Genomic DNA, 13,263 nt, shown 5'->3' on the forward strand with positions numbered 1-13,263 from the left:
TTAGCCACTGTTACTCCCCAGAGGAATGTCATTACTGGGCTTATAATCTGGGAAGAAGGGAAAAACTGTTGTGGCACTATATGGGCCAGGCCATTTTCTACCTATTTCTAGGGCTTTGGGCATTAATCTGTAAAACAGGCAGTAACTGTGGTTTATAGTGAACAATAATATCCTAAGTGGAAAGAACAGAATGAATGATTGAGGTCCATTCTAATCTTTTAAATTTTAGCTTAACATGCTCACAGGGAAGTTTCCCTGCAATCTTGGCCCACAGGTCTTCCATCCTCACGCTGAGCCCTTCAGAACACACCTCATCCTTAGTACCGACTCCCTAGTCCCAGCACAAGGACAGACTGCCTCAATGCACCATCATCCCAGGCCCTGGAATTATCACTCCCTTGCAGGCCCTCGCAAATTTAAAGTCGTCACCACTGAGCAAGCCTCCAGCCGCCATTTCTGAAAATGCCCACAAGATGGAGATATCACTGTGCGGATGAGAGAAGCCCTCTGCCTTCCCCAAGGCGGCAAACTCGCTTGTGGTGTAATTATTGCTCATTTGTTCATCTGAGTATTTGAAACGAATGGTTCACATATTCCAGTAATTTTGTTGTCCTTCAAGAACAAAATATTTAGAACTTCTTTGCTTAAAAAGTACATTTTCAAAGTTGAAGCATTTGTAAAGTCTGCTTTCATGAAACAGTTGCATATTATATCCCCAGGGGTCTGTGTGAATAGTTCTGGATTTTTGTTGTGTTTTGGCAGTTTCATGAAAATTAATGCTACACTGTTTCTAAAAGAGCACTTTTAAATAAAGCTGTAAGAGGAGGACTAAAGGATAGATTCATTTTAATACTCCTGCCTTGCCTTAATTTTGTGCATTTTTTTTCTTCAGCAGTTTCTTTCTCGTCAATTTATCATTCCAAGTTTTATTAGCATCCAACACATTAACACATTTGGAATAAATGGAAAACTCTAAGCTCCTGATGATGCCCAGTTGCATTTCCAAGTGGCCCCAAGGGCCTGAAGGGGTTGTTTAGTTAGCCTGATTGTCTAGGATTTAAGAAAATTGAGCCTGTTTCTAAATTAAGGCAATGGAGTTATAAATTTCTAGTACTCTACAGGATTCTGGTGCTATGTTCATTAGTTAGGGGTATGCTGATGGCGGGGGGGGGTTCTTTTTGCAAAAATATGCGACTATTGTCTAATATTTCAATCTCTTCCCGGAGAGTTTTCCTTTGGGTTTCAATAATATATGTGTATGTAAAACATTTCAACAACAACAACAAATCTTATAAGTTCTACTGAGTTTACACCTCAGTAAAAATAGTCACTTATCTTAAAGAATTAAGTTGTCAAAAATGAAAAAAAAACTGCAGAAATAACTGTTTTCACAAGTGCAACTGACATAATATACTTGGACAATGGTGTGAGTTGAGCAGCCCTTACGTTTCTTTACTTTTACAGTCAGAGTACAGGCTAGCATGATGTGAGAAAGCAGCGGTGGTGCAGCCAGGAGCTTCCTGGTATTAATGAAACTGGGCATGATATTTCAAATGACTCTTTGCATGATTTTTCAAAACCGCACAGTGATGGTCAAGAGACATGCAAATGTAAAGTAAGTAATAAATTCTTAGGATACCAAATTCCTATAGCAATAGTGCAACTTGAAAGGGAAGAGGAGCTGTTCCTGCCATTGCTGCTCCCTAGTGACCTGGTCTCGGGGTGTGCACTCTCCTGGACTGGACCTCTCGCCACACTGGAGCCTCCAGTACATCTCCCTTGGCGTCACACTTTGCATACCCCAGGCCAAACATTTCTACACCCACTTTGCTTTTCTTCCACCAGGTCTTAGTTCCCTATTTCTAGCATGCGCACACTTGTACAACAAGCCTGGACCCTCACTCATTCTGCTTCCCCTGCTGGCTCAGTCTCTGCTGTTGAAAAATTAGAGTTGGCTTCTTCTCCCACTTCCAAACATGAACAGCTCCCATGATCTCAGGATAAAGTCTAGCCTCCTCCCAGAGTATATTCAAGGCACCCAGGACCCAGCCCAACCCTTTGTGGTTTAACTTCACCACCACCCCAGCAAAGGCATTGCAAGGAGTCCAAGCAGGGAAGGAAATCAGACAAGAATCCTTCAGGATCTGGTCCCGGACCTGCCAGCTAAAACCTGGCCTGCTCTCCAGGGGTTGGGAAGTAGGTAGAGCCTGGGGCTTCCTTTTACCTGGGAAGAACATCCCCAAACCCAGATCTTCAATAAGCTTGGGGACAACTTAGATCTCCTGTCATTACAGCTTCTTAATATAATGGACTTCTAAACTGTTCCCAACCAGTGAATGGTGAATTCACTAGATCCTTCAACCAGTGCTTACCCCAGTTCTACAATGGCCAGGCCTCAGGTACCGAAGGGGACACAGTAGTGAACATAGCCTTGTTCTAGTCCAAAAGAATTGGTTACTCAGCCGATGTGAGAGACTCATCAAGTATCCTGAGTCCAACTTCAATCTTCCTCTTTTGGCCCCAAATCTTGCATCTTATATGACAAGTGTCATCTCTTAGGAAATCTACTTGAAGAGATCACCTAACAGAAAGTGCCCTAGGCTAAAGGTCAGAGCTACAGACAGGTAAGGGTACCTTCAGTGTCATCAGCTGGTTTCCGAGACTCAACTTTGCCCTAGAACACCAGACCCAGGGCCCTGCTTGGGTGTGGCAACTGAGAATCTGACACCACAGGACCGATACGTCATTTTAGGCTAATGGTGACATGCAGCTAGGCAAACCCCACTAGACACCCCTTCTTCCTGGGACTGTGAAGTCTGGTCTGCTCTACAACCTGACAAAAGCACCTGTCACCAGCAGAACTGAGCAAAACACACTTCACAATACACAGAAAAGGACTTGCACGTAAAATCTAGTCCCGCTTGCTTTAAATTTGGGAATTACTCATACCTAGATTTGGGTTGCTCATACCTAGATTCCTAATGAATCAGGAGCTGCTGGAAGTTATGTGCCATCACCCTCTGCACCCAGGGGACTTCACACAGTATATGGACATTTTTTCTTGCTCACCAAAATCACCCTCTAAGGTAAGGGTTAGCATAACTGGTATTTTACCCTCAAGGATTAAATGACTTCCAAGGGAGTGAGTTAGAATCCTAGCAGTCAGCACTCTTGCCATGTAAGGGTAACTGCTTTTAATTGTTCTAAAATTACAGGTCTTACCTTTCCCTTGTAAACACATCCTTGTGCAACTGCTGGCTTCTAGGAGGAATAATCAGTGAATTTCTGGTGGTCTAATACTCTTGCCAAGTTAAATTCCTTCCATGTACCTTTATAATTTTTCTCTCTTCTGGTAGGTCCTGGATTAATTATAGCACCTTACCTTATTATTAATTACACAGTACCACTACCTTCTGACTTACATAAATTTAAACATTCGAAGGTAAAAACTAATGTGCCTAAGACAAATTGTAGAGCTTACGTAGTTTCTGAGCCATTTTTAAGGGGTTAGTTAAAACATTCAGATATTTTAGAAGACATTTCTATATTTTCTCTGGGAAGCTTGTTGAGGGGGTGATATGAAAATAGCAACAAATCACCTCTAACAAAATATTTGCAGTGTGAAAGATGGAGCAACCTTCTTGCCTCTGGAGCTGCTTCTGTCAAGAAACGCTTCCGACTCTTTTATCTGTCCCTTTCCACTACGCTTCATCAGATCGCTTCCCTTCACTTGAAGACAGTGAGCTGTCAGCAATCCTCATAGACTCACCTCTCCAACCTGCCCTCCTGGGGGTGAGAGATGATAAAGGTATGGGGGGGGGCACACTGGGTCCAGATGAGAATTTTGAGGAGTAGAAAGAGCTGTTACCAAAGTTGCTGTATCTAAAAAGTGCAGAAGTTTCACTTGGGGAGAAAAGACTGGAGGAACAGGAACAAGTCAGTCAAACACCAAGTTTGAGCAAATCATCTTAATTTTTTGCAAAACAAACAGCTCAGTAAATACTGTCACTATTAGTGATTATGTAGCCTAAAGGGATTTACTAACTGCTTTGTTCTGATAATAGCTCATTAGAGAAGTTTCTCAAAGTCCCAAACCATTAGGCAGCAGGATTTATGACAAAGGATCTAAAGAAAACCCTCACATTTCCTGTCTGTCTAAATGTACACTGAAATTAATTGCTAACATAAATTAAGAATCCAAGTTATTTTCATTTGAACCGTAACACAATTTCTTGCCTCTCAGGATGGTACCATGAGTGTTAATTTTATCAAAGTTCTGTAGAAAACATCATACACTTGGCCAAGGAAACATTAATCATTCCGATTTAGATACTTCTGAATCAATTTCATTCACCGTCACATGCCCTGTGATAAAGAGGAAACTCTGCCCAGGCCTTCTGGACCAGCTTACTATTTACAGATACATCCAGACTTTCATCCGACAGTTCTCCTGAACCAAAGTTACAGTCATTATGCTTACATGGGCTTTGATCATTTCCATGTCATCTGTGACAAGTGGAATTTCAGCATTTATAAAATTCTGGAGCCATCTTCAGAACAGATGCCCTTTGGCAGTTTTTATTTTGCTGTCATTACTCAGAGAATTAGCAGAAAACAAATCATTATGTGGAGCCCTTTTATGGGACCAGATGCCCATGATTCGTTACAGATAAGGTTTGAGAGCTTTGTCTCTCAGCCTACCTGGGCACAGGGCAAGGTCAGCTCCTTACTCTCAACTGTTTAGGGGTACTGTGTTAGGGTGTGTGGAACCCTAGAGGTCACTATGATAAATGTGCAACTGAAATTAGTATTAACCCTTCTGAAAAGCAATTTGACTTCAAAGTATATATATCCTTGAAGAGCATAATTCTACTTTGGGGACCTAATGTAATGAAATGGCATCATGGTTATTTATACACTAAAAGCGACATGCAGGAAACTGTTCACTGGAAACATTTAGATCGTGGTTAACTAATCAATCAGGTTCAATGCAGGAATGGCTAAGAAAACCCAATATTATTTATTGATAGAATATTACAGAACCATTAAAATGATTATCTATCTTGTGATAATGTGGAAAATGTTGATATATAGGCTGAATGAAAATATCAGGATATGAAACTGTAGTGTCTGATCACAACTGCATAAAAATACTCTCAAAGGTGAAAAGCTATGAGTTAACAAAGAATGTAAACATAGGACCTCTATTTTAAAAAGTAGAACAGAGAGATGAAATTTCAGTTTCCAAAAAGAACGAACATTATCATAATAAAAATGAGAATATTTCTATTCCTCAAATCCTGTGCTGACGACTCGGGTCAGCTTGGCTATAGCCCTTTGTTTATTTGGTGTCACATGTTGGGCATGTGCTCCGTGTCAGACATGCTGCCAGGTAGGTGGAGACTCGCCACGGTTTCACCCCGTTGTCCTACCGTGTTAACACATCACTTTCGTGGACCTGGTTTCTGGGCATTTTTCTTTTCCCCTCTTTAAAAGCCCAACATTCCACAGGTCCAGAAGATTAACTGCTTCTCCAAGTGAGCATTAATTTGATTTTTCATGAGGCCACGGAGAAGCCAGAACAATGAAAGGACCATAAAAAGGAGAGAAGGAAGGGGAAAGCTCATAAGCAAAAAAAAAAATGAAAGAAAAAGGCAGAAAACAGAGCTGCCGTGAGGAAGGGAACGAGGAGCCTGAGCCCCCAGGGAAGAAGCTGGGCTGCCTCCACTGTGCACCAACTCCAGCCTGGACAAGTGCCAGCTGTCTGGACACTCAGTTTGTTGTCCCTCCCCAGCAGCTGAAACAGTCCCCTCCGACCACAAGTGTTCATCCTGCAGAATGTTTTAACAGGATCGCGTTGCTAAAATTGCTTCAATGACGTGATGGAAATAAAACAAGCATAGTGTGTTTTTCCCTCCTTTGGTTTTTCTAATGACTAAGCAATTAATTCAAATGCGTTATCGTCTGCCCAAGTTTGCTTCTCAATTTCAGCCAAGTTAACTGGATCAGACAACTCCACTGTTCAGCGTTTTTACGTGTAAGTCCGGGAGGGTTCCTTTTCATGACTAACGGGTGGGTCTCTTACACACCCCATTCAACTGCAGTCAACTACTGAGCTGTCAAATCTGTGGCCACACAGGCCTATGAAAAGCACAGCAAGCGAACATCAGAAAATTCAATAAGCGCAATATTTATGCAGTCTTGAAATTCTCAGCAGATCAATTGTCAACTTTGCTCAGTTAAACCAACATCGTTCTTCATTCACAAGGACGGAGCTGCATTTCAGGGTACAAGCATACTCCACTGGGTAACTCATGTCCCTACTGCTCTCACTCCTCGTGTCTATACATAGTGGTGAAGACTGGAGACCACAGGAGAAAGGACCTGGGGCCCGGGTAAGCCCCATCAGAGGCAGAGACCATCACCAGAAAGTCCAGGATCACCAACGTGGTTTATACCCTGCCAGGAAAGGGGAGGTTGCCAAAGTTTTTTTATCTTTTTCTGGTCAAAAGAACAGCTCCTAAATTGCACATAGGTTCTGTTCTGATGAGCACCAGGAGTCATTTTGGATTCATTCCATAAAACTGTGGATGATCACCACAATCCCAGGATTTGGGGGTGGGGGGTCGGGGTACCAGGGATTGAACTCAGGGACACTTAATCACTGAGCCACATTCCCAACCCTTTTTACATTTTATTTAGAGACAATATCTTGCCAAGTTGCTTAGTGCCTTGCTAAGTTGCTGAGTCCGGCTTTGGACTCGTGATCCTCCTGCTTCAGCCTCCCAAGCTGCTGGGATTACAGGTGTGCATCACTGTGCCTGGCCAATCCCAGGATTTTGAACTTGGAATAGACCAATAGGTAACCAGTAGTTTTGAGGTATTTCAAACTAAAAGCAGTATGGAGCTTTGGAAAACTTGGAATGGAACCACCATTTAATCCAGCTATCCCTCTCCTTAGTCTATATCCAAAGGACTTAAAAACAGCTTACTACAGGGACAAAGCCACATCAATGTTTATAGCAGCACAATTCACAATAGCTAAACTGAAACCAACCTAGATGCCCTTCAGTAGATGAATGGATTAGAAAATGGGGTATATATACACAATGAAATATTATTCAACAACAAAAGAATAAAATCATGGCATTTGCAGGTAAATGGATCGAGTTGGAGAAGATAATGTTAAGTGAAGTTAGACAATCCCTCAAAAACAAATGGCAAATGTTTTCTGATATAAGGTGACTGACTCATAGTAGGGATGGGGAGCATGGGAGAAATAGACAAATTCTAGACAGGGCAGAGGGGTGGAAGGGGAAGGGAGGAGAAGGGAGGGGACAGGGGCTTAGAAATGATGGTAGATTGTGATGGACATTATTATCCAAAGTACACGTATGAAGACATGAATTGGTGTGAACATACTTTATATACAATCATGTTCTACATGTGTAATAAGAATTGTGATGCATTCTGCTGTCCTGTATTTAAAAAATAAAAGCAATTTAAAAAAAAAAACTTACCTTATGAGAAGCAGGAGAAAAACTCTGCTATAACCCCCAGAGGAATACAAAGCCATCATGTAAACAAGGGGAAATGGATCTTCAGATTCACTAGCTCCAGCGCTACTCTTCCTACTGTGGATCTGTTTGAGCCACCCCAAAAGACTTCCAACATTTGCTTTCCACTTTTAGAAAGAAGAAACCTCAAGGGGATGGAGGCCAAATGGGACACTGCCTTGTAGACTCCAGGAGGCCAAGCAGAGGTAGAACCTGGGAAAGCAACTAGTCCCACAGGAATTCTTAGAGGGAGACGATGGTGCTATATCTATCCAGGGACAAATTCAGAGAAAGGCTTCATGCCTGACCTCCATCTACCTGCCCACATACCTGAGCCCCTGGAGCGAGATGGCTATCACAGGGACACAGATGAGCTGGCTTGTTTGAATTGAAACATGAAGCCAGGCTACTTTTGATGGAAATTAGATATCATTTGACGGAGGACTGGTTCTGCCAATTAGGTGTACATAGATGTTTTAATAACTGAATAAGTGACATCTGAAGGTTTTGACAAAAATCAACCCATACCCCATAGACAAATTACACCCTTTACAATGATTGAAACTTATGGTTAAAAATGGTTTAGACGGGCTACTTAAAACTTCAAGATTCAAAAATCTTTTAGATTATAGGTAAGCAAGTGACCACAGATTACTCCTATTTATTAGATGGAAGGTCTGATAACCCTGGAGATTGGTCATTTTCACGGTGTGAAACAGCCGCCCTCCAGGTTCAGGTTTTATAAGGCTTCATTCAAAATGAGGTACAGCTTCTTGCCAGGCACCCAGGCTCAGGGCCCCCCAAACACAGGCCTCTGTCAAAAGTTCTCACTGATAAGGATCTTCCCAAAGACCCCTGGCAGAGGTATGGCAAGCCCAGAGCAGATAGCAACAGATTGCTAGAGACAGCCAGTGATTCAAGGCTCAGGTGAGGATACCAGTTGTGGAACAGGTTGTCTATTCTCCCACTCACTAGCTGAGTGACTCAGGATAAGCTGCTCAGCCTCTCTGTGCCCCAGTTTCCTCTCCACAAATAAGGGCTCATCATAGAACCTACTTAACTCTTAAGTGGTACTTGAAAGTACTAATTTCATGGAAAACACAGGGCCTGGCTTATAATAAATGTTAATTATTATTCTTCTAACGTGAGGTGGCCAATCAGAATGATTAACTATCGATTGCGGACAACTGTTTGAAATACACAATCCCATTGTTCCCCAGTTCTCTACCCCAGCAGAGAGCTCCTAATTCAGGCAATAATGAAGGGCATTCATACGGCAAACATCAGTTAAACTTACCAGTCAGTGATTGGACTTGCGCATCTCCATCCCTATTGCCAGTAAGATTTCTTATTATATAACTTATTTAAATGATCATGGTTAAGTAGTGTAATTACATCAAAGCCCCATGAAGTGGCTCAGACTGTAATTGTGTGTCATCAACTAGCAATCTTTGAGAAGAAAAATGCATGTATTAGAAAACAGACAGCTACAGAATAGGGAAAGGAAGAAATAGTAAGACACCCACCTATTAGAAGAGAAAGACCGGAAGTTGTAAGGCTCCGAAGCAGAGTGTGTGTTCCAAGAAGAGGAGTCAGGGGAACTGCTAAAGGAAGGAAAACCCACTCACCAAGCTATATGGAGGGGGAAGCACTTCCCCTGCCTGCTGCTGTTCAAAAGCTCTCCATGCTGATGGATGGGTGAGTGGGAGTTGGATAGATTCTAACAGATTGTTTAAAAATCTATTATTTGCAAATTATATTAAAATAAAAGATCTCTTTAGTTCAAACACATGACAGTTTTCCTCTATATTTTATGTACAGTGATTTTATTTTTTGATGGTTCATGGAATTGAATCTTGCTCCTGATACACGAAAGGCACATACTATGTCACTGAGCTACACCCCCAAGTCCTCTGCCTCTTATCTAAATACTTGTCATTGATTAGTCAGTGGTCAGGGAGTTAGTTTAGGCTACATCTGTCTGCTCTGACTTCACCCCACAAGCTGGGCAGAAGACATGTCACAGAATGCAATTAAGGTGCTGTGTTCTCCCCCACGTTAACCTCAAAAGGGCCCCACACGGACAAATCTACCTGTTCTCCTTCTGCGGTTCTGCTTCCTTCTCCTTGGTGGCTAAGGGAGAATCCTCAAAGTCATAGGAGAAGAGGTGGAAGGGGCTGTGGGGCACGTAGGGCAGCTTGTCTGTGGTTGGCGACGCCTTCAGTGTGGTGGAGGGAGGCCGAGAAGCTGAGGCAGGATTGGGGGATGGCAGGAGGGCAGGCTGGGTGGCCTCAGGCCCAGAGGATGCTCTGTGCAGGAGATTCCCTGCTGCTGTGCTGGTTGGGATCCGTTTTTCCTGTAAGGTGTCACTTGAGGTGTCTGGGAGCGCCGAACTCTGGGGAGCAGTACCCTTCTCAGTGGTGCCCTGCTCTAAGGCAGGACTGGTATCTCTGTTGGCCCGGAAGGAAAGGGAGGCAGGAAAGGGAGGCAGGAAAGGGAGGCAGGAAAGGGAGGCAGGAAAGGGAGGCAGGAAAGGGAAGAAATTTGGGAAAAAAGAATCAAAGTTAGAGAGAGAGACAGACATGTAAAACCCACTCTGTGGTAGCCATTGACTCCAGTTCCAGCTGTGTTTCTTGAGCACAGGATCAACACCCATCACCAGAAGCTTCAGATTGTCTGTCACTCTTGGCCCCTGGATTGCCCAGTTGGTTGGCTGGAGGTCAGAGGTGCAGGGGAAGCATCTCCCAGACCAAGTCTGGGCTCTGGGAGTGATTTGTGAGAATCTTGAAGGCTCTCCTGCATCACTCCCTGCTGCTCATGTTGGCACCTGAATTTCCACAGTTTGAACTTCATCTATTTGTCTTGGTCAAATAGAGGATCTGTCCTCCTGCTAAAAAGCCCAACCTTGAAGTATCCAAAAGGCCTATCTATAACTGCTTTCAGAGCCTTTTTTTTTTTTTGAAACAGGTAGAGAGAGGAGAAAAAAAGAAATGCCCATGAGGAATGAGAGCCAAAGAGGTGGTGCAGGGATGAGGGGAGAGATTTCGTGCACTGCACTCCCTAGTGCCTGTCACCAAGCCTTCAACATCTGGGCTTCTCCAGAAAGGCCCACAGTTATAGACCACGGTTCCCACACACATAGACCCAAGTGGTAACTATGGGTGGTGGTGGATGCTTGTTCGTTTAATTATGGTAATCGATATACAATGTATAGACACATCAAATCATCATATGGTATGCCTTAAACATCCACAATTAAAAAAAAAATCTTCCTATCTTTGGGGACTGGCTTTGAAAAAGTAACTTGAATACTTTAACATATACCTTTACCACCTGAGAACTGGGGTTAGAGTCCACAATTTTCAAAACCGGAGCCCTCTCCAGGAGAGTGACTCCCAACCATGAGCTTTGAACTGTTTCCTTTCCTACCTCCAGTTCAGAGATGCACCTGTCTAAAGGGGAAGTTTTCCTTGGGTTGATGGGAGGACCTCACACTGCCATGCTATGGAGTGCATAGCACCATGGGAACACGGGCTTGAGCATGTAGTAAGCAGGATCCAGCAGGAAGACAGAGCAGGAGGGAGATCAGCCCTGCATAAGTGGCAATATCTTCTGCCACTTTAAGTTTCCAGTAAGTAGCAACATCTAGATCAAAGTTAATGCACACGTAGGCATTATCATGATTAAACTCCATGTTTAATATGCACATTCTCATTTCCTAAAATTGAAAGGCCTAACTAGTCTCTGATGAAGGACGCCCTCCAGCATCACTTCGAGAACTAAGGTAAATAATCATCTACCAGCGAAGACGACAATCCTAGGCGAAGGCAGCACATCATCCCTAGGGATGTCTTTGCAGTTTTCCCATTTCAGAAAGATTCTTCTAGTCTACAGGTCCTGAACCATGTGAATATCTGCGGGTCTTTGGATGGGACTAAACACTCACTCTTAAGCACACTTGGAGTCATACTAGTCTATTTATAAGAGTCTACATACTTTCCTGTGACTCATTTTCAAAGTAAAGTGTACTGTCAACCAAACTTCCTTCCCAGAGGACCCATAACTAACCCGGTACATCAGCAAGGGCAGCGGGCTGTTTCCTGCTGACCCATCTCCCCTCTAATGTGTGTGACTAATTTTCTATCATTTCTTTCTTCTGTCCACATCCTGCTAGCTTTTTTGCAGGTATTTCAAAGGGGGAGGGAAGGCATTCATTAGTTTCTCGGTTTGGAGAGGATTCAGTGATGCTGAGAAATGGTAGAAAACTCAGAGACAAAGACTTACACATGCACAGACAGCCCAGCGGATGAGGGACCCCATGAACATTGAGGTTGGCAAGAGAAATATTTTGCTCTAATTCATCTAAGATCCTTTTGATTTTGCTCATTTGTAGAAAAAAAATGTTAATTTGCAATGGCAACCAACTAAATGAAGGAAGCCATTTGATTTCAGAATAATTTTTGAATACTGGAAAATGACATTACCCTTTTTTTAAAAAAATTCAGAAAATGGATACAAATTTTTAAAACATCACAAGTACCTGAAGACAGGAAAAAAAAAAAAAAAGCACTTTACTGAGGTGAACAGAGGACAGCAAACTCACCCCAAAGTCTGCACAACTATGTTAGTGATTCTGGGCATAAAAAATACCAGAGTGAAAAATGTTCCTGTCTGGTTGGATAAACAAAAAAAAATCATACGTGAATCATTAACACAGTACTCATCCACACACATTATCTAACATTGTATTAGCAAAATCGGCAGGAGGAAGGGAACACACATCTTACATGTTAACAGACCTAAAATCTTAAAGATGGGTCTTTTCAGTCATTGTCAATCTGGTTGAACTAAAGCACTTGGGGAGGGAAGAATAGGAGAAAACCAATTGCATAATTTTTCCATAAATTATGGAAGGCAGAAGTTGAATTACAAAGTGCTGTTCTCAAATGAAAATGTGCTCAGTTATTTCCACAAGATTAGTCATTCTGTGGTTCGGTGCACAGGGTAAGTGCAGGGGAGGAGATTACTAAAAAGGGTGGCAGCAAACTGTCGTTAAGGAGGAGACTTGGGTGTTCAGTGTGAGCCTGGGAGGGTTCAACCCTTGGTACCTGTCCTTGCCCTGGCACTGGGCATCGTCCTCTCTCTCCTCCTCTGAATTGGGTTCCGTGACTGGTTGTTCCTCCTCCTCCTCCTCATCCCTGAGACAATGCCAGGAAAAGAGAAAGGCACACAGAAACAAGACGGAAAAAGCAAGATGAGCATTACAGACACAGAGATGAGACAAAGCAGCAGGTCCAGCTGGCCGAAATGAAAAGGAGCATTCTCGATCTGTTAGGAGATTGAGTTCTGAAATGAGGAATGTTACATGTGGGGAAGAGACACCATAACCCAGAAGAGGACAAATTTCTTGGTCAAGTTGGCTGGATCCCACTACCTTGCACACCATCCTGCCCGCCGCCACCCCCACCACGGGACTCTGAGCCTCCTATGTGGTTTCCCCTTCATACAGAATCATGTTCTTGGTGATGACCAATTCCTTACATTTTTATCACATTCCTCTTGGTTAGAAACCATCCAGGAGCAGGTCCATCTGGCACTGACTAACCCTGTGGCGGACATACAGCTTTGGCTGCCCTCTCCTCATTCTCAATGTGTTTCCAGGGAAGCCGATCCACCCTGCTCTTCGAGGGAGGGTACACATGTTAGG

General features: G+C 43.1%; 1 protein-coding gene across 17 annotated transcripts in view; it reads right to left on the minus strand.

Moving 5' to 3' along the window:
- Positions 1-13,263, minus strand: part of Fhod3 (formin homology 2 domain containing 3) — a 428,888-nt gene that overhangs the window by 107,576 nt on the left and 308,049 nt on the right. For 8 of the 17 annotated variants that reach the window (XM_078030172.1, XM_078030165.1, XM_078030167.1 and 5 more), the window contains exons 11-13: positions 12,665-12,754; positions 9,650-10,006; positions 9,083-9,160 (exon numbers count right to left, since the gene is read on the minus strand). The exons of 3 other annotated variants lie outside the window; for them this stretch is intronic. In XM_078030172.1, the coding sequence (XP_077886298.1) occupies positions 9,083-9,160; positions 9,650-10,006; positions 12,665-12,754 (525 nt within the window). The remainder of the gene's footprint in view (positions 1-9,082; positions 9,161-9,649; positions 10,007-12,664; positions 12,755-13,263) is intronic. 6 more of the 17 variants (XM_078030166.1, XM_078030162.1, XM_013358724.3 and 3 more) reach the window with 3 other exon arrangements.

Source organism: Ictidomys tridecemlineatus, chromosome 13 (genome assembly GCF_052094955.1).
Source record: "Ictidomys tridecemlineatus isolate mIctTri1 chromosome 13, mIctTri1.hap1, whole genome shotgun sequence".
Lineage (NCBI taxonomy): Eukaryota > Metazoa > Chordata > Mammalia > Rodentia > Sciuridae > Ictidomys > Ictidomys tridecemlineatus.